The sequence below is a fragment of the Aotus nancymaae genome, unplaced genomic scaffold, assembly GCF_030222135.1.
Source record: "Aotus nancymaae isolate 86718 unplaced genomic scaffold, 86718_ANA_hifiasm-v0.15.2.pri h1tg000030l, whole genome shotgun sequence".
NCBI lineage: Eukaryota > Metazoa > Chordata > Mammalia > Primates > Aotidae > Aotus > Aotus nancymaae.
Window position 1 is genome coordinate 39,295,281 of NW_026988443.1, and position 21,608 is coordinate 39,316,888.

General features: G+C 45.1%; 1 protein-coding gene across 1 annotated transcript in view; it reads left to right on the top strand.

Annotated features, from left to right (window-relative positions):
- Positions 1–21,608, top strand: part of USP10 (ubiquitin specific peptidase 10) — an 82,735-nt gene that overhangs the window by 53,297 nt on the left and 7,830 nt on the right. The window contains exons 5-12 of the mRNA XM_021671040.2: positions 7,423–7,514; positions 8,069–8,178; positions 8,552–8,607; positions 8,828–8,931; positions 11,986–12,085; positions 12,840–13,017; positions 16,904–17,069; positions 21,443–21,587. Of these exons, the coding sequence (XP_021526715.1) occupies positions 7,423–7,514; positions 8,069–8,178; positions 8,552–8,607; positions 8,828–8,931; positions 11,986–12,085; positions 12,840–13,017; positions 16,904–17,069; positions 21,443–21,587 (951 nt within the window). The remainder of the gene's footprint in view (positions 1–7,422; positions 7,515–8,068; positions 8,179–8,551; positions 8,608–8,827; positions 8,932–11,985; positions 12,086–12,839; positions 13,018–16,903; positions 17,070–21,442; positions 21,588–21,608) is intronic.

The following is a 21,608-nucleotide window of genomic DNA, read 5'->3' on the forward strand; positions in this document are numbered from 1 at the left end:
AAGTACAGGTTTCAATTTTGTGTCTTTTATGAATCATTATGGCATTTTGTGCCTTTTCACAAACATCGTTCTAGGCAGCCCCACCAACTCCTATGACAAAGATGGACTAGGGAGGCCATCTTCTAAAGTTGCTGTCTGAACAGTTAAATAGTAAATTATACCAACAACGAGGAATTGAAAAGAAGGTTTCTGGAGGAAAAGTTACAGTCACCTTCTGATTATGTGCCCTAAAAGAAGGTGAAATAGATAAACCGATGACAGCGACTTTGGAACGCAGGTCAGACTTAAAGTTTCAACGTAGAAATTCCCTGCCTTGTATCCTTGGTGGCCCGCCTTCCTCATTTTGATTCTTTTAGCCTCCATAATTAGACTGCGTATTGGGCTTTAGGCTAGGAATAAAACAGGAAATGGAAATGTTGATGCTGAAAGAGGAATTTAATCAAGTAGAACAGAGTGATATTAGGAATTGGAAAGTGGTATTAGTTCTGGCTCGTCCATAAGACCTGACTTTTATATAACAGTAGGATTCATTCACTCAAACATCATTCAGTCCAGTCTTAGCAGGAATTAGAATTGGTTTCTCACCCCTGTTCTTTCACTACAAGGGAGAAGAGGGGCTCGTGAACTTCATGAAGCACTAGTGTCGTCTTCAGTTTATGGTTACTGAAATGATTCAGGATGGAAGCCTTAATAATGCACATGGGATATGTTACAAAACTGGACCCTAACCGTTTTTTGAATGTTTGGATCTTAAGAGAAAATCTTTGACAATAAGTATTTAATCTCATTTCTTACAATCATCCCTCTTGAAATGGAACTTTGTTTATTTTTATTTTTTTATTTTTCAGTCTGTGCTTATCCGTTAAGAACCTTTTTTTTTTTTAATTTTTTTTTTCTTAAGAGACGGTCTCGCTCTGTCACTCAGGCTGGAGTACTGTGGCGTGGTCATAGCTCCCTGCAGCCTTGAACTCCTGGGCTAAAGTGGTCTTCCTGCGCCAGCTTCCGGAGCAGCGGGGACCACGAGCAGGCACCGACTTGTGCAGTTAGTATTTTCATCTTTGTGTAGCAGCAGTCTTTGTTGCCCAGGCTGGTCTTGGAACTCTTGTACTCATGTGATTTTCCTGCCAAAGCCTCCCAAAGTGTTGTAATTACAGGCGTGAGCTACCACACCAGGCCCCAGATAGAACTTCATTAATATATCCTTAATATGTCAAGATGTTTAAAACTTGTCAAGATTTTAAAGAAGTTGGGCTAACATTTCTTCTTGAGATGCTGAAAATTGTTGATTTTCTCAAACTCTTACATAAATTAATTTGCTTTTCCCTTCCCCTTCCACCTCTGTTACCTCTATTTTCTAGGGGGGGATTCTGTAGTGAGCTGACCCTCTTACTGGGAGTGGTCTGCTCATGTATTTACATGCGTGCTCATTTTTGCTACAGCTGAGCATGGTGCAGCTCCTTATCTGTTCCAGGTGAGGAGTGATCTGCAGATGAAGGAAGTGGCAGGGCCAGGCTGGGAACCTCAGTCTTTTGGTCTGTGTGTCGGGGGCCCTTGCCTTTACTGTGCTTCTTCACGGGAGCTATCATTTAGACTTTTTGGACCATGAGCTAAACGACCTTTAAAGTCTGTTGAGTCATTTCTAACAAATTTGAATGGAGTCATTTGCCATAACCAATAACTTCAATCTCCAGATGTTTGATTCATCCTGTATTCTGTCTAGTGAGAACTTAGTGTATGCCACGCACTGTCTAGTTGGAGTAATGATTAGCCTTGCCTTGAGGGTAGTCTAAGGCGTGAGATCAGAAAGGAACAGATGGCAGCTATTTGGAGAGAGAGAGAAGTGATCACTGGCAGAGGAGTGTTGGGGGCAGTAAACAAGGAACGGAGGCCCCTTGCGACTGATAGGGGCAGCAGCATCAGGCCGAGGACACAGCAGGCCACTAAGTCCTGTTACCTTGGATGGGGCAGTGTGAGAGTCTTGTTTCTAAGGAGCCTCCTGTCCAGAGAAAGGCATACACCACTAATACCAGGTACACAGTGATGAGGTCAGCTACCATGGAGACAGTGTGGAGAATCTTGAGTGCCTTCAATCAGTCTTACTCTGAGATTAGGATTTAGAATCATTATAAGAGAGTAATAACAGAATGATATGATCGTTTATGAAAGACTTGCCACTAGATAACATTTTTCTAGAGTAACAGAATAATCATTAAGAAAAATCAGCCGGGCGCAGTGGCTCATGCCTGTAATCCCAGCACTTCGGGAGGCCGAGGTGGGCAGATCACAAGGTCAGGAGTTTGAGAACAGCCTGGCCAGCATGGTGAAACCCCATCTCTACTAAAAATACAAAAATTGGCCAGGCATGGTGGCAGGCACCTGTAGTCCCAGCTACTTGGGAGGCTGAGGGGGGAGAATTGCTTGAACCTGGCAGGCGGAGGTTGCAGCAAGCTGAGATTGCGCCCCACCCTGGGCAACAGAGTGAGACTCCATCTCACAAAAAAAAAAAAAAAAAAGAAAGAAAAAAATGGAGATTGTTCCGTGTCTCTTCTGTATTTTCCAAGTCTGTATTTATTCTACATTTAACAACATTGTACCAGAATGGGCTTTCAAAGACTTGAAGAGGTGGATTACATTCCCTAGCCCATGTCCTAAGGGTCCATTTGTTCTGCTCTTTCAGAGGTTTTGCTCATTTGTTCTTGTAGGTGTGTGTCTGTGAAATGTTTTTGCTTGCAGCTATTGAATAAACCACTAGGTGGTGCTAAAAGACTTGATTTTAATACCATGGAAGAAAAACAGTGAAACTGCTTTTTAACCAGCCTGCACCTCAAAATAAGCAAGCTGGAAGCTGGCATTGATTTAAGGGAAGGGTTGATGTAGAAACTAAAGGTTTCTGTCTGACCAGTTCACGCTGTTTCACAAATGAATGCTGGAAAAAAGTCAGTCTATAGTTGATTTATACATCTTCTGATTGCATAGAGATTGAATGTCCAAGCCTCCAGGCTGTGCAGATTATTCTGGGCACGTAACTCAGTTAAGAATATAAAAGGAGGGCTGGGCGCTGTGGCTCACGCCTGTAATCCCAGCCCTTTGGGAGGCTGAGGTGGGTGGATCACGAGGTCAAGAGATCGAGACCATCCTGGTCAACATAGTGAAACCCTGTCTCTACTAAAAATACAAAAAATTAGCTGGGCATGGTGACATGTGCCTGTAATCCCAGCTACTCAAGAGGCTGAGGCAGGAGAATTGCCTGAACCCAGGAGGCGGAGGTTGCGGTGAGCCGAGATCGCGCCACTGCATTCCAGCCTGGGTAACAAGAGCGAAACTCCGTCTCAAAAAAAAAAAAAAAAAAAAAAAAAATATAAAAGGAGACCAGGTGCAGCGGCTCATGCCTGTAATCCCAGCACTTTGACTAGCCTGGCTAGCATTGCGAAACCCCTTCTCTACACTCTGTCTCCAAAAAAAAAAGGAACTGCGTTTTTAGACAGAGCTTGGCAGCCAGTACTTGATTGCTCTGCACCTGCTTTTCTTTTTTTTTTAGATGGAGTCTTACTCTTGTCGCCAGACTGCAGTGCAGTGGCATGATCTTGGCTCACCGCAACCTTCTGCCTCTTGGGTTCAAGCGATTCTTCTGCCTCAGCCTCCCAAGTAGCTGGGACTACAGGCATGTGCCACCACGCCCAGCTAATTTCTGTATTTTTTACTAATAAGAGATGGGGTTTTACCATGTTGGTCAGGATGGTCTCGATCTCTTCACCTTGTGATCTGCCCACTTCGGACTCCCAAAGTGCTGGGATTACAGGCGTGAGCCACTGCACCCTGTCCTTGCTTTCCTTTTAAGAGTGGAGTTAGACTCGTCATAAAGCATGTTTTTCAGTCTGTCAGAACAGGTTGGCATGGAAGGGAACTTTCAGGCAGATCTTGTATGCCTGGCCCTGGTGGCTTCCTTCATTTCCTTCCAGTACGAGTGCTAAACGGGCATGAACGTCTTCAAGCCCTGTCTCGCCTCTGTCCGGCATCTTCACCATAACTCTGCCCTAGAAGACCTTTCCTCCCCTATCATCAAGAAAACTGAAGTTGCTGTTTCACTCCTCCCACCCAGAAACTCTGCTGCATCTTCCTCAATCCCTAGCTCTTTGCGTCCATGATCCTGTCTCCCTCCGCAGCCCGGCTTCCGGCTGAGCAGCCTGCCTTGCTGTGTCCACTCCCCCACGCTGCCCCTGCACGCTTCTTGCTTCTCTCCTCTTCCAGCCCTGCACTGTGGGGACCTGTGTGTGTGTTTGTGTGATTATAAATCTGTTGAGTCTGGGAGGTTGAGGCTGCAGTGAGCTGTGAGTGCGCCACTGCATTCCAGCTGGGCAGCAGAGCAAGATCCTGTCTCTAAAGTAATAATAATTGTAGTTGGATATGGTGGTGCATACCTGTAGTCCCCGCTACTCTGGAGGCTGAGTCACAAGAATTGCTTGAGACCTGGAGGCAGAGGTTACAGTGAGCCAAGATGGCACCACTGCACTCCAGCCTGGGCGACAGAGTGAGACTTTGTCTCAAAACAAGAATAAATCATTCACTTGCTGGTCTGAGTATAAACATACTGTTTACCTGGTGTCGTCTGAATACCTTTTACCAACATCTCTAAAACTGCACTCATCACCACATGAAACGAAAAATAACCTGTTCATCCTGTTGTATTCCTCCTCTAGCTGGATAGCACCGCTGCCCGAGCCATTGATAACCTTCTAGTATCTCGGTTCTTCCTCAGCTTCCATTTGCTGTCTCCAGCCCCTCACCTTCCCAGAGTTTCTGTATCCCTTGGATGGGGCTAAGCATCCTTCCCCCACCCCCATCCCCCAACAGCCCTTCGGTTTAGCCCACACAGTGTGTGTTTGCAGCCAGGGACATACAGTCCTTCCTTTCACTGGTCTGTGACCTCGCCTAGGGCAGGACCACCTCTCATTCATCTATGTGCCTTCATTCCTCGGTGCCCAGGGCTCAGCAAGCATTTACTCGCCTGTCAGTGAAAGGCAGCATGTCTTTTAACAAAGGTTTCAACCACTCGCTAAGGCTCACGCGTATAATCCCAGCACTCTGGGAGGCTGAGGCAGGTGGATCACTTGAGCTCAGGAGTTCGAGACCAGCCTGGGTAACATGGTGAAACCCTGTCTCTACTAAAAATACAAAAATTAGCCAGGCTTGGCGGTGCAGGCCTATAATCCCAGCTACATGGGAGGCTGAGGCAGGAGAATCACTTGAACCTGGGACACAGGTTGCAGTGAGCCGAGACTGCACTCCATCCTGGGTGACAACAAGACTCGTCTCAAAAAAGGGTTTCTATGTTAAAAAGATAGCAGGTTTTGAGTCTTAAGGTTAGGTAAAAAAATACTGTCAGTTGATACAAAAATGCCATGGCAAAGGCTTGCTGGAATCATGCTGGACTTTTTATTTGAGCAACTATACCTTTACGTTAGAGTATTGATGGTTATTTGAAAATGCGCGGTTTTACCAGTGCAGTTATATTAATTGCTGTTCTGTGGCACACACTAGAAATGATAGACTGTTGTGATGATATGGCTTAAAGACAAGCGTAAAAACCCACTGGAATTAAACTGTAAGCCTGTGGGGAAAGTATGTGAAAAATTGGAGTAAAAGGGATTTTTAAGTGGAGCCCATTATATATTGAGGAAAAGGCTCAACCTTTTGAGTCAGGGAGACCCAGGTTTACATATCATTTCAGCTCTTATGTCACCTCAGTTTTCTCAGCTGTAAAATGGGGTTAGTAACTCTCTCTTTGACAGTAGGGTTGTTATGATAATTATGAATAATACACACACAGTTTCCAGCACAGTGTCCCCCACATGACAGAGACTGTCTCTGCTGGGTGTTATCACATGCAGGCTTGGGGTTCAGTTCGTAACTGATTGATTTGTTTATTTCAAGGCCCAGTTCTGTATTCCATATTAAGAGAGGGGGGAGCTTTGCAAACTTATTCTAATTGAGCAGATTCCACAGAATCTGTAATGTTTTACTTTCAACAGAAGAGCTATGCAGAAATTATTCCCTACGCTTCTTCATTTAGGAGGAGCAAGAGGACATTTACTCTTGTAGGAAGGAGGGAATGAGGGTGTGTGTGTGTGTGTGTGTGTGTGTGTGTGTGTGTGTGAGAGAGAGAGAGAGAGAGAGAGAGATTGATTTGTATTTTGCAAGTTAATTTCTTCATTTGCTGTGCGTGGGATCTGCCAGTACAATGTAGTTGAGAAAAGAAACGCTCATTTTTGAGCGGTACCTTAGATGAGTGCTAGTATCAAATGTATGCCATTTCGGTTTTTCTTTCCTAGTATACAATTTGTTTGCTTAGCATACTCTATTTTCAAATGAATTTTTTATTTTTGTCGGTACATGGTAGAGGTATATATATGTGAGTTGTGATTAGTGTACAATTTAAAAGTAAAGGAGATAGTGTGGATTGGCTGCAGGTGATGGAGTTCAGGCCCTGGCTGTGCTGCCTGGCACCTGTGTGATCACAGGTAAGTCAGTTCATTTTTGGGAGCCTCAGTTTCCTTCTTGGTGAAAGGAGAACAATGGTGATACTCCTAGATGACCAAGGATTAAGTCCAGCCAATCAACATTTGTAAGTTGTGAAGAGTGTGCTAAATGTAGAAGGGTTTATAAAGTGTCGCCATCACCATTAGAAGATTCACAGGGGGACCGGGGGAGATCGTGTCTTGTTTTAAAGCATTTCTGATGGTTAATTCTATAAAGATGGCATTCACAGAGTGATATCCATGCAGAGGGTGGACCTGAGGCTAAGCAGTGTGTTTGTAAGTGGAATAGGGAATTACAGTATATAAAACAGTTGCTAAGTTGGGTTTCTAATGGACAGTTTAATTTGTAGAATACAGTTTTCTCTGAAAGGAGTATCTTTCCTCACTGAACAGCCATTGAACACCACAGTGCTGATGTGTAGGGTCGCCATTAGTTGCCAGGGATGTAGAGATGATTGAGGTTCGGGTTCTGCACAGACGCTTTTCTGTGTAGTGTCGGAAAGGCCTTGCTGCTAATGAGACACACCTATCTAAGTGTTCAAGGAAGAAACGGTGTGTCTCTCAAATCTGTTCTCTAATAGTGATACCATTTAAACATTTTTTTGTTTCTCATTAAAATAAGTAGCTCTCACGTTCCCCAGTTATATTCCCCCGGGAAGATAAATAAATATTTCTGTTTGTGGGAAAATATTATTTGAAAAGAAGTTTAATTAATTCGTATACTTGAAGTTGAATGGAATGAAGCTTTAACAGTGTGCGTTTTCTTTGGATCTGTGCTTTGTTGAAGGGATTTTAAATGCTCTCTCAGAGTGGAGCATATGAAATGACCCAAATGTCTTTTACCAGATGTCATTAATTTCTTAACTATGCTTCTTCATTCTTTCAGAGTTACTGGAGAATGTGACCCTAATCCATAAACCAGTGTCATTGCAACCCCGTGGGCTGATCAATAAAGGAAACTGGTGCTACATCAATGCTGTATCCTTCCCGGAGGCTGTCCGCAAGGCCGGCCGGCCGCAGTGCTGTCTCCTCTGGTGCATTTGACTTAGTTCGGCTTCCCGGGGCCATCTGGCCCTCAATGGGAATCCCCAAGCCTGGTCTGTTACTTGGTGGCCTACCTTGCTTATCAACAGGGTTATTCCTGACCCCAGTCGGTCTCCCCCTAAAAAAGAGGATATGTTGGGATGTGAATGAGGGCTTCAGGCAAGCTTACTCTCATCAGAATGGCCACAGATAATAGGGCAGAGCAACCACTTACGACCGGAAATTTGGTTTTAATGGACTGAACTACCTCGGTTAAGCCAAGTGCTTGAAGATAAACGACTGACTGCTTCATGGCTCCTTACGTGGATCTCACAGGAGAGTTAGCCTCACGATTATTTGGTTTATCCCTTTTTGTGGTTCCATCTCTGAGTAGTTCAGCATCCTTGGCTTACTTAGGTTTTTAAAGATGTTCTTGTGCTTAATGTGCCTTTCGGGACTTTGGTGTGTCTGTTTCATTTCCTTTACACTTCCTTACTGCCACTGTGTAGACACTGCAGGCACTGGTTGCTTGCCCTCCGATGTATCACCTGATGAAGTTCATTCCTCTGTATTCCAAAGTGCAAAGGCCTTGTACGTCAACACCCATGATAGACAGCTTGTAAGTAACGTGGTGAGAGATGGGTTAAGTGGTGGGGTTTATATTTCCCCTCTGATAATTAGAATTGAAATAGTTTAGTAAAAAAAAAAATACTGTTCGTGATTTTATGTGGATTTTAAGCAGAAATGGAATTGGAGCATTGTTTATCTGTGTTCTTCAGATTCAGTAGAAAATATTTTAGTGTTTACCAGCTTATATCACTTAAAATAGAGCAAAAATTTATATAGAAAAGACTTGAGTTCACTAGCTAGTAGCATTGTTAACTCAAATCTACTATATTCATATAGCTGATATTCTCCTTAGCCATCAAAGCTCTTTAGTAAAAGTTACATTTTAAAAACTGCACTATTTAACATTTTCTCCCCATGTTTAGTGTCCGGCTAATGAATGAGTTTACTAATATGCCAGTACCTCCGAAACCCCGACAAGGTTAGTAGAGAACCTTCGTTGATGGCTGTTACATATTGGGAGTTATGGAAGCAGGTGACTGAAATTTGGTAGATTCATTCTTACTGGGAAGAAAATGTCTTTCACTTACGCTGGTCTCAGCATTCAGCTAGGTGGGAGGTGGGGGTTTTGATGATGTTGCTTTTTCATCGTTTGGGACTTTATTGTAGTTAGAAAAATCTGTGTCCTGTTTCCGTTGCAGCTCTTGGAGATAAAATGGCGAGGGATATTCGCCCTGGAGCTGCCTTTGAGCCCACGTATATTTACAGACTCCTGACAGTTAACAAGTCAAGCCTGTCTGAAAAGGTTTGAGACTTCTCTAAGTAGCTAGTATCAAGTGTTGCCTTTTGTTCCAGTGATTGTGTGGTAACTGTTACTTATTCGATATTTGCCCTCTGTCTCCAGCACTGTAAGTACATGTGGGTTTGTAATAGGGTCCATTGCTTGGATGAATTGAAGTGTGTCGCAGCTGTCATCATCTGACCTTGCTCAGATAACTTCTGTGGCGCACCAAGCACTGTTCTTGGTACTTTACATATATTAACTTAGTTGACTCTGTGAGTAAGGTATGATTATGATCTACTTGTTACAGTTAAGAGAAGTGAAGCCACTGGCTGAGGTCATATAGCTAATGTACCTGGCAGAGCCCAGCTTTCAAGACAAGCTGTGTTAACCACTGCACTGTATGCCGTTGGGGTAGAGTGGAGTGCGTTGGGCCTGGAATGATGGCAGTGTTCAGAAGAGCTGATGTCTTCACCATGCTTACAGGCTTAAGTCGCTTTTTGATATACTTGATTCCTTACGTACAGTTTTTTTTAAATATATTTTGTTGCTAAAGGCATGGGACCAAGGGGCCCAGGCGCCCTTATAAAAGGCCGTGGGGCTGTTGAGAGTGAATTGGGCCACGCTTAGCACAGTTAACTGGAGCATTTCTCGCTTCCCTATTTGTGAAGAATCGGTACAAGCAGTTGAAATAATGCTTAGTGAAATGGATTCAGAGAGAAAAATAGTTGAGAAAATGCCACTTAAGTAGAGTTCACTTGAAGTTTCATTGCGTTGAAGAGTGAATGTCCAGAGCATCATAGCAGGATACCACCAGGGGCAGCAGAGAGTTTTAAACTTTTTAAATGCTTACAATGCAGCTTTTGGTATGGGCTTGGAATTTGCATTTCCCAAGTAATGGGAACATGGTGTTAGGGATGCAGAAATAGGGCAAAGTACGCCGTCTGCCCTCGGTGAGGGAATGAGATCTGTAACTCAAATGAGTAGTCAACAAGAGAAGTGCAAAGATCGACAGTATAGAGATGCCTTAGAAGCCAGAGGGGGCCGCCCAGCTCAAGTGGAGGCGGAGATAAAGTGGGTGCTCAGGGCCCCTCTAGGATCGTGCACAGAGATAATGCTGTGAACGAAAGCATCTTTTTATGGTTACATTGGTATGAGATATGTTGGGGGATAATATGAGCCTGGGTGATTCACTGGAAGAACTCAGAAAATGCAGAAGCTGATTTATGACAGCAAAAGCATGCAGAGTCAGGAAGGGTAAGGACAGATGAGGCAGGGCCTAGAGGAAACCTCCAGACTCCCCCCCACCCCAAGCCCCGCTGCAGCCTCCAGCACCAGACTGTGACAGCAGCACACGTGAAATGCCGTCTACTGTGGGAGCTCATTACAGACTCAGTGTCCAGGGTTTTTACTGAGGGCTGGTCCTGTAGGTACCCTCTGCCGAGCTTGAACCAAAAGTCCAAACTCCTCGAAGGAAAACAAGTGTTCAGCGGAAAGCATGTTGCTTGCACAAACGGTTTAGGCAGAATCCCGTATCAGATAATGGAATGATGGGAACCTTTCTGAAATTGAAGTTCCCAGGCACCAGACAGAAAGTCCAACCTTAAGATCAGGCCTTTCCAAGGAGAGCCGGCAGGCCTGCTGTGGGAGCCTTTAGCACGCTTTGGCTGTGCCAGTCTTTGCCCTTTTCTCCACACCTGCAGAGCATGCACTCACACCAGCAGATGCTGTCCGTGTCTACTATTTGAAGAGGGCAAGTCAGCTCCAATGCCGTTTCCTAGATGCTTCAAACAGAACAATTTGCAAGTCCTTGGAATAGGCAGTTGTGCTGTGAAGGATGAAATATGAGCTGATGATGATAAGTAACAGAATCAAACACTCCTGATGTGGAATTACAGAACTCTCGGGTGGCTCGTCTGTGAATGATTTTGCCGATGTATGTGTAAGACAGCTGAAGTGTTAAATCAGTGGAGATCTTCCACGTAGAGTTTCACTTCTTTCCCATGTAGTTGTCCATCATCAAAGACAGAAGCAGACGTACCAGACTGCTTACCTCACTGCTCAGGTGGTAACCTTGCAGTTGAGCAGTGAACTGGCCCTGGACGTCTAGTTCTTCATCTTCTATTTCATTTACCCAAGACAGAATTTTTTTTAAATAACTTTTTTTGTGATAAAGGTAATGTGGCCAGGCATGGTGGCTCACAGCTGTAATCCCACCACTTTGGGAGGCCAAGGCAGTGGGTCGCCTGAGGTCAGGAGTTTGAGACCAGCCTGGCCAACATCATGAAACCCCATCTATACTAAAAACACAAAAATTAGCCAGACATCGTGGCACATGCCTGTAGTCCCAGGTACTTGGGAGGCTGAGGCAGGAGAATCTGTTGAACCCGGGAGGTGGAGGTTCCAGTGAGCTGAGATCGCACCACTGCACTCCAACCTGGGTGACAGAGTAAGACTTTATCTCAAAAAAAAAAAAAGAAGGCTGGGTGCAGTGGCTCATACCTGTAATCCCAGCGCTTTGGGAGGCTGAGGCAGGTGGACGGTGGATTGCCTGAGGTTGGGAGCCTGAGATCAGCCTGACCAATATGGAGAAACCCGTCTCTACTAAAAATATAAAAATTAGCCGGGTGTAGTGGTGCATGCTTGTAATCCCAGCTACTCGAGAGGCTGAGGCAGGAGAATTGCTTGAACCCAGGAAGGTGGAGGTTGTGGTGGGCCGAGATCATGCCATTGCACTCCAGCCTGGGCAAGAAGAGCGAAACTGCCTCTCAAAATAAAAAAGGGTATTGGGGGTAATATATATTTATTGAAGAAAATTTCAAAAATATAGTAAAGTATAATAAAAATCCTCGTTAGTCCACCCGTGTAGAGATAGATGTTTAATCTGTTTCTCCTTTTCCTCCCACTCTTGGGATTTCAGCTGTCCAAGGAAAAGCCGTGTCGTCATGTTACTGTTGGGAAATACCTTACATCTTCCCTTTCAGAGGAGGCACGGTTGGACTTTGCAAATACCATAAATCCTGCGGGCCTTGGACACTGATCAGTTAACATTAATGGGATCGTATTTGACCTTTTCAGGGTCGACAAGAAGATGCTGAGGAATATTTAGGCTTCATTCTAAATGGACTCCATGAGGAAATGGTGAACCTAAAGAAGCTTCTCTCACCAAATAATGAAAGTAGGTTCTGGTTCACTGGCTGCAGATTTGCACCAAGAGTTCATTGTGGACTAATAATGTTGCATGCTCAGATACTACGTGGTTCCCTGCCCCTCAGATAGTCATTTTCCCTTTAAATAGCATTTCTTCCTTACAATAACTTACACCACTGAGAAGGTTATATTTAGGTAAATTGCACTTTATCCTGAATCTCTGCCATTTTCTTTCAACTGTTAATTAGGAAAATGATGAAGCATATAGAAAAGCTGAAAGAATCATTTGATGAATACTTTTATAATTGCTGAGTGAACAGTTTTAAACGTATTTTCTGACTGTATGCACACAATATATATACACTTACTGTATCTGTCTATACATATATACATACATACACATACATTTTTCCTGAATGATTCAAAGTTAAGTTGCAGCTAACAGTTTAGTTCACCCCAGGTGTGAAAGCATCCCCTGAGGATCCACACCTGCATAACCTCAGGCCCTTATCTCACTAAGAAAACCAACTCTAACCACACGGTAACCTGGACTCTGCAGAGCGTCTTCACATTTCCCCAGTCCTCCCAGGAATGTCTTTCGTAGAACTGATGTGAACCAGGATCCTGAGAAGTCACGCCTGCTGCAATTGGTTGCCGTGGCTCTTCGTGGAGAACACACCCCGATTTCATTTTTAAAACGACACTTGACAGATCTGTGCATTTTTGTTTTTTGCTGTTCTCGTCGTAAATAGTAGCCTAAGCAGATGCTCTCTCCTTTTCAGAACTTACGATTTCCAATGGCCCCAAAAACCACTCGGTCCGTGAAGAAGAGCAGGAAGAACAAGGGGAAGGAAGTGAGGATGAATGGGAGCAAGTGGGCCCCCGGAATAAGACTTCTGTCACCCGCCAGGCGGATTTTGTTCAGACTCCAATCACCGGCATTTTTGGTGGACACATCAGGTTTATGCTTTTCTAGAATAACTTGGTATTTGCCTTTTCCAGGGTTTTGCCATTTTGGTGAAGCGGGGAGGTGTGAGGCTTGTCTTGATGGTTTGCATCCCTGCTCCCTGCCTGCTCTTTTCTTGCACTTCCTGATGCCTCCCTTGTCAGTCCCCACGGCTCATTCTCTCCCTGCTGGTGTGTGTCTGCAGGGGACAGGGAGCTACTCACTTCCACTCCATCGAGTTCAGCTGCTCACTGCTAGGGAGTAAGAGAAAAGCCAGCTAATTGGCTGGACGTGGTAGCTCATGCCTATAACTCCAGCACTATGGGAAGTCGAGACAGGCGGATCACTTAAGGTCAGGAGTTCAAGACCAGCCTGGCCAACATGGTGAAACCCCGTCTCTACTAAAAATACAAAAATTAACCAGGTGTTTTGGCAGGCACCTGTAATCCCTGCTACTCAAGAGGCTGAGGCAGTAGAATCGCTCGAACCCAGTAGGCAGGGGTTGTGGTGAGCCCACATCATGCCATTGCACTCCAGCCTGGGTGACAGAGTGAGACCATGCAAAAAGAAGAAAGATATAGGAGTATATCATCATGACTTGGGAGTAGGCAAAGGTTTCATAAGATTGGTCATAAAAAAAGCAACAACCATAAGAGAAAAAAATGTGTATATTAGACTTCATCGGCATTTACAATTTGCAACATTTAGGCCGGGCTTGGTGGCTCACGCCTATAATCCCAGCACTTTGGGAGGCTGAGGTGAGCAGATTACCTCAGGTCAAGAGTTTGAGACCAGCCTGACCAACATGTAGAAACCCTGTCTCTGCTAAAAATACAAAATTAGCCAGGTGAGGTGGCACATGCCTGTAATCTACTTGGGAGGCTGAGATAGGAGAATTGCTTGAACCCAGGAGGCGGAGGTTGCAGTGAGCCGAGATCTTGCCATTGTACTCCAGCCTGGGAAATGAGAGTGAGACTCGGTCTCAAAAAAAAATTGCAACATTTAAAACTGCATCCAGGAGGCAGAGGTTGCAGTGAGCCAAGATTGTACCACTGCACTCCAGCCTGGGTAAGACAGCGAGACTCTGTCTCCAAAAAAAAAACACCCAGGTAATGGAACCATGTGTTTTGGTAAGAGAAGACATTAATGTATCTGGAAGAATTTCATTTATTTATGCTAATAAATTGTGTATATTTAAAGTATACACATGATGTTATGAAATACAGTAGAACAGTTGCTAGAGTGAAGCAGATGGACGTATTCACCGTCGCAGTCGCCTTTGTGTGTGTGCGCGGCGAGGGCAGCTGCAGCGTTACTTAGTTCACAAACTCCCGAGTACAGTGCACTGTGAGTAACTCCCATCCCATGCTCCCCATCAGCCCTCTAGACCCGCTCACCTGCATATCCACCACTTGGCGTCCTTTGACCTGCACCTCCCTTCCCACTCACCACGCCTGGGAGCCATGCTTTTCCCTATCTATTTCTTTCTTTCTTTTTTTTTTTTAAGATTCTGTGTATAAGTGGGACCATGCAAGATTTTTCTTTCTGTATCTGGCTCATTTAACTCAGTCTGATGTCCTCCTGGTTGATTCATATTGTGGCAGATGGCACGGTCTTCTTTTTACAGCGGAATAGTATTCTCTTGTACGTGTCTACACACCACAGTTTCTTTTCCATTGGTCCATCTACAGACAGGTTGTTTCCCCGTCTTGACTGTTGTGAACTGATTGGAACCAGATGAGCTAGAGAGTGAAGGGAGGTCTTTTTACATAGACGGACATGTGACTGGGCTGGAGTCTCTGGGCACATGGCTGTGTGCCAGTTTCCTTTACCAGCTTTTTGCCCATTCACAAAGTCCTTCGGGAAGTTTTTTCTTTATGTAACTGAGAGCTTTTCAATACCACTGTGATGTGGAATTCAGCAAAACTTGTACCATCTCCAAGGAGGCTTACTCATCAGCAGTACTGGAATGGCCTCATGAGAGCATGATTTCCCTGCAGAGGCCTTGCGGCATGACCTCCCGGGCAGGGATTTTAGTGAGACTCTTAGTCTACTGTTGTCCCAAAGACTGTGGACCTGAAAGAAATAGCACCCCTTTTAAGGCATCAGGACTCGATTCAGTCTCTCAGTTCTGAGATTGAATCAGCAACTTCGAACAGGTGAATAACAAGAACCTCAGAAACTTGTGCTGACTCCCTCAGAAGCTGGGTTCTGGTCCTCTGCGGAACTGGATTTAGAAGCCAGTTGAGCAGCCACGGGACCTTGAACAAGTCCCTTCTGTGTTGTGTGCTGTGAGCTCCACTCCACTGGCCCCTTTCTCTTCTGGTGCTCTGGAGTGTCCCTGGCAGCTGTGTGGTCAGTTTGTCCCCTGGGAAACGCCCAGCCCCAACCGCTGCCTATGGCTTCTTGGGATGTGTTGTGTTGTCAGGGAGATGCCGAGATCCAGGTTGGTGAGCAGCAGTGAGGGGTCCGCACAGCAGCCTGGTTTAGGATTGTGGCAACATCCCCTTTGGGATGGGAGAGAAGGATGAGGGGACAGCTCAAATCGAGGCATGGGGAACATCGTTTTTGTGCAGAGGTCGAGTATCAGAATTGCAGGGCCACAGAGCGTCAGCATACCCAAAGATCCCAAATTTGTCTAAGAGTAACCAATGGAAAATACTGGTGTCCCCTTTGGAGGATTTGCTGGCTCAGATCGAATGGCTCTGTCATGGCTGCTAGCCACATCCTCTGAGGGGTCTTTGTGTTGAAATTGGTTGTTGGTGTTCCTTTTTGAAAAATGGTAAAGCAAAGATAAGGGATTTTTACAACTTAGGAGCTTCTTTTCAGCCATTATTAAGCATGATTCTTTATTTGCACCAATTGAAAGATTTTCTTCTAAAACTCAGCCTCTTCAGAAGTTTCTCAGTTTCCCCAGGAAGACCTTTCCCTACCTTTGTTCCCCTGTGCCATCTTCCCTAAAATACAGGACCACTGAGTCAAGAGGGCCGCTTCTTGCTGTCTTCACTAGCTCTCATGGGTGGTTTCCTCACTGCTGTGTTTGTTTTGGGAACCAAGGGAGCTGTTGTCACTGAAGTCTTCATACTGTAAAGGAGCATGGAGATGCCTAATTAAACCCTGGACAGAAAAGCTCTTAGCGAGGTCTTCACCGCCTCTGTTCCGGAAAGCCTGAGTACCTGTCCACACCCATTTCATTCCGTCTAGAAACTAGGTCACCGAGACTGCAGAAATAGAATCCCTGTTGAATCCCTGGAATGTTCCTTGTGGAGGCTAAATGAGAGATGGGCCCAACACACAACTTTTACTCAGAAAAGCTTAGAAAAAGAAATGAAAAACCAGCTAAGAAAACAAGGTCAAATTGGCACCCTTCTTGGACGGGTGGCAGCCTTTTTTCCTGGAATGTTAACTTGTTTTTTATTGTACACACCCTGCTCCCCTTCTTCTTTTTGTAAGACATTTTTATAGGGGAAAATGCCATTAGAAATCGTCTGTTTACCTTGGGATTTCCTCTATTTTATTAGAGCAGCCTCTGATACTTGGAGAAAGTGGAAAGCGTCAGCGTTTTGAGGCCGTGGCAGGACAGTTGCGTTGGTGAACTGGTGCAGTCAATAACATTGCGGAGAGGAGGTGAAGGAACGTGGAGAACGGAATATGCTTTCTTCCAGAGCACTCGAGCTGGGCACATTTATCAGCTAGTAGATTTAGTTGTTAGAAATACTAAGGAGGTGCTATTCAGCAGAATTATTTTTAAATTCAGGATATTTTTGGCTTTTCTCTGTGGTCTTTTGAAAGTGATATTGAATAATTGCGTTTTCAGTGTTTATTCCTCTTGGGTAATCTTAAGGGAAAGTGGCAAGGAGTGGTTTCTTAATTTTTTTTGTTTTTGCTTTCAATTCTTAGGTCTGTCGTTTACCAGCAGAGTTCAAAAGAATCTGCCACTTTGCAGCCGTTTTTCACGTTGCAGCTGGATATCCAGTCTGACAAGATACGCACAGTCCAGGATGCGCTGGAGAGCTTGGTGGCGAGAGAATCTGTCCAGGGTTATACCACAAAAACCAAACAAGAGGTATATTCACAAGTGATGTTGAACCTTTCTACTGAGGCGCTCTGGTTTGCTGAAAGAACACAGAATTAGGAATGAGGGGAAATGGATTTGAGTTCTGCCTCTTGAATCAGTTGCTTAACCATGTTGTACTGCAAGTTTTTATGTTTTTACAATGAAATGGTTGAAACGTGATCCCAAGGGCCTCTTTTCGCTCTAAATCATGTTACACAAGGTAATGATCTCCTTTCAGATCGTTTATCTGGAGCTGCATTTAATTTTCTGGCAATCTAATCGTGATACCACAACATCAGTACTACCTCTGACAGAGGCTGAATAGTTTACTTATGTTCATGAGACCATAGGGTACAACTTTCATTAGATTAGTTAGGATGTCAAAGAGATTCTAAACACATCTGTTTCGCATTTGACTGGAGATCTTCCAGGTCATTGTAAAATATGGTCATTGTTCTGATGCTTGTCACTCTTTGATTGGATTTGGAAAAGATAAGATCTTTGAGTCTTTCAGTCTTCATGAATTTAAGAGTATCAGATTATAGCTTGGTGGAGTCCTTGTCAACTCAGTCGGGAGAGACGGATGACGTTCTGCTCTGTGACAGCTTATAAGTTCCTGGCTGTCCAGATGTGCCTGTTTATGGCTGTTTCTACTCTGCAGCAGAGAGTATCTTCTCTGTTTATATCTTAGGTTGTGGCAGTGAATTCATGAAAATGCACTGGGGAGATGAATTGCGGGCTAATGATTACGGCCAGTCCGTAGCATTCCATGGAAGCGATATTTGACTAATGGGCAGTGGATGGCAGCTACAAGGTGGATCGAGGTGCTCCAGCGTAGAAGACATGTCATCATATTGCGTGACTGGGATGGATCTATCCTTGGCTTACGTCGTGTACTCTAAGTCAAAAAGAACAAAGTAGGGCATAGGGACCCTTAGCGCCTCGGGGGTGTCTTGCTTTGGACTGGTCCACCCAGGCTCTTGGGTGATCTGCAGTAGTTATGCCTGTTCTTCCACCATATTTGCAGATGTGTATCTCATGGGTGATTTTGTTTAAAAAATAGAAGCCGTAGGAGCCAGAGGCAGAAACTTGGTAGTTGGCTTCAGTGACTAAGCTAAGAAGAGTCTGGCGGTGGAGCTCGTGGAAGAGAGAGGGAACGTGGTATTTGTGTTGGGGACGATGCTGGGTGGCTAACTTGTACACTGACTGTGGGCGACTGTCAGCTTGGCTTGTTTCTGTGGCCTGCACCTCCAGAGGTGGCTCCCCGGCCCTGGCTGCCATTCCACTCTGCTGATGCTGTTTTTGAGCCAGCTCTGGGAGAGGTGGCTATTCATCCTGCTGGGGAGGTGGTTGGTCTTTCCCTGGGCTGCGTAGGGAAGACCCTTCTGTGATGTGTCTGTTTTTCTCTTTTGCTTCTGCTGCAATTACAGTTTGGCTTTGCTGGGGTTGGCCTGTAGGGATGGTGGTGTGGGGGCAGGGATTGAGGCACAGGCGGTTGTCAGGCTGTTGTTAGAGAGTAGTGAAGAAAGAAGGTTTATCCTAACAGCAGGTTTGGAGGAAGACTTCAGGAAAGAAGGTGGGCCAGGTGTGGTGGCTCACGCCCGTAGTCCCAGCTCTTCAGGAGGCTGACACAGGAAGATTGCCTGAGCCCAACAGTTTGAGGCTGTAGTGAGCTCTGATCACGCCACTGCACTCCACCTGGGTGATAGTGGAACCCGTCTCTAAAACGAACAAAGAAAAAAACATAAAGGAGAGGGGGCATTTTGGTGGACTCCTGAAGAGGAAAGAACGTGGCTAGCTGTTGTGGCTGCACCGTTGTTGTAGGTCATCAGGCGAGATCAGGCCCGTTTGGAACAGCAGATGTTTGAGGAAGGACGGTTTGGGGCAGCTTGTATAGAAGTCTTTTTAAAATATCAAGTTTAACTTTATTATGTTCAGGTCAAAAGTGTTTTCCTGTGGGAACATGTGAAGGTTTTGGGAAAAATAGGATTAGATGAAATGTTTGCTATATAGAAAATGTCTGCCTTTGTTGGGTGATTAAAAATTAAGCCTCAGTTTGTCTGGAAACACAAAATATACATTTAATACTTTCGGATTAGCCATTTAGTGAATTGACGCAGAGTTTTAAGGGTAAAATCGCAGATCAGTAAGCACTGAAAAGCATCCTAGAGATAATTCTGTCGGCTCTCTTAATTCACAAGTGAGGAGACTAGTCTTACAGTCCTGATCTCTGTGTTTTTTTTTTTTGAGACCAAGTCTCTCTCTGTTGCCCAGGCTGAAATGCAGTGGCACAATCTCAGCTCACCACAACCTCCGCCTCCCGGGTTCAAGCGATTGTCCTGCCTCAGCCTCCTGAGTAGCTGGGATTACAGGCACATGCCACCACGCCCAGCTAATTTTTGTATTTTGAGTAGAGACAGGGTTTTACCATGTTGGTCAGGCTGGTCTCAAACACCTGACCTCGTGATCTGCCCGTCTCGGCCTCCCAAGTGCTGGGATTACAGGGGTGAGCCACCGCACCCAGCCCCAATCTCTGCTTTTAACTGTTGAGCTGTGTTCACACCCTTCGTTTGCTCAGAAATGCTTGTTGGCTGTGGAGACACAGAACGTAAAGACGTGTGGGAACACGGAGCTGTGTGAGGTGGTTTTTGCTCCTAGGATTTTGGTCTAGTTGAGAAGACAGGCGTGGAAGGGTCTGGAAGGTTAACAGACCCACCAGTGATGACTTACGAGCTTGCCTAATGCCCTTGAAAATGTCTTCAGCTAGACGTGTATAGTTCTCTGACAGTGTTTTAATTGTGCTATATATGCTGCTATCTTTTGGATTGTTACTTTTAAAATACTCGTACAAAAAATATTCTTCAAATGAATACGGGAAGCATCAAAGCGTTTATAAGCACAGAGAACGATAGATAAAGGGAGTAAGTGTTATTTGGAAAGATGCATTTTAGTATCAAACCCTGGCTTTATTTAAAAGCAGAATTCATTAGATCTGTGAAAGTACTTCAGGAACAGATTAAATTGATGAAATTCATGGTTAGAATGAATAGGTTTAAAGATTATTTAAAACATCGAACTGGCCTGTAATCCCAGCACTTTGGGAGATCAAGGTGAGCAGATTGATTAAATCCAGGAGTTCAAGACCAGCTGGGCTCACAGCTGTAGTCCCAGCTATTCAGGCAGCTGAGGTGGGAGAATCACTTGAGTCCAGGAAGTCAAGGCTGCAGTGAGTTGCCATCATGCCACTGCACGCCAGTATGGGCAACCAGAGTGAGATCCTGCCTCAAAAAAAAAAACGCACCATCTCATTGAAAAAACATATTGCTATCATTTTTATCAGTATTGTCAGAGTTGTTTTAAAATGGGTCAGTACTAGACCGGGCTCGGTGGCTCACACCTGTAATCCCAGCACTGTGGGAGCTGAGGCAGGCGGATCACCTGAGGTCAGGAGTTTGAGACCATCCTGGCCAACATGGTGAAGCCCCTTCTCTACTAAAAATACAAAAATTTAGCCAGGTGTGGTGGAAGGAGCCTGTAATCCCAGCTACTCAGGAGGCTAAGGCAGGAGAATTGCTTGAACCTGGGAGACAGAGGTTGCGGTGAGAACTCCTTTGCAAAAAGAAAAAAAAAAAAGTGGGGGGGGGGGGCGTTCAGTACATAAATAAAGTGGTGCTAAGTTAGCTTTTTAATTTTTATGCTAATTCACCAGTAATGCCACAGAGAAAGTTCTTAACTTGGAGTTCACGGCTGGGCTTCTAGGACCCAAGACACTCTCTGCAGTTGGGTTTATTTTTCTTCCTTTTTTTTTCTTTTTTTCTGAGACAGCGTCTCCCTCTGTTACCCAGGCTGTAGTACAGTGGCACGATCTGGGCTCACTGCAGCCTCTGCCTCCCGGGTACTCCAGTGGCACGATCTGGGCTCACTGCAGCCTCTGTCTCCCGGGTACTCCAGTGCCACCATCTGGGCTCACTGCAGCCTCTGCTTCCCGTGTTCAAGCAATTCTCCCACCTCAGCGTCCCATGTAGCTGGGATTATAGGCATGCGCCACCACACCCAGCTAATTTTTGTTTTTTAGTAGAGACGGGGTTTCACCATGTTGGCCAAGATGGTCTTGAACTCCTCTCCTCAGGTGATTCACCTGCCTCGGCCTCCCAAAGTGTTGGGATTACAGGCGTGAGCCACTGCGCCCGACCAGCCATGTGCATTTTTTTAAGAGGAGCGTTGGTAGAATGAGTTTCTGCGGCTCAGGAAAAGCCATGAAGCCCTGCCATAGGACTCTTGGGCCTCAGCTCTCAGAGGACTTCCTTGAGCAGAAGGTGGATGTGACATCTGCTGTTCAGGTAATACAGGGACAGTGTGTCCTGGTGTGCTTTGTGTCTTAGGTTGAGATAAGTCGAAGAGTGACTCTGGAAAAGCTCCCTCCTGTTCTCGTGCTACACCTGAAACGGTTTGTTTACGAGAAGACTGGTGGATGCCAGAAGCTCATCAAAAATATTGAATATCCTGTGGACTTGGAGATTAGTAAAGGTAATGCATACGTAAGGTTGA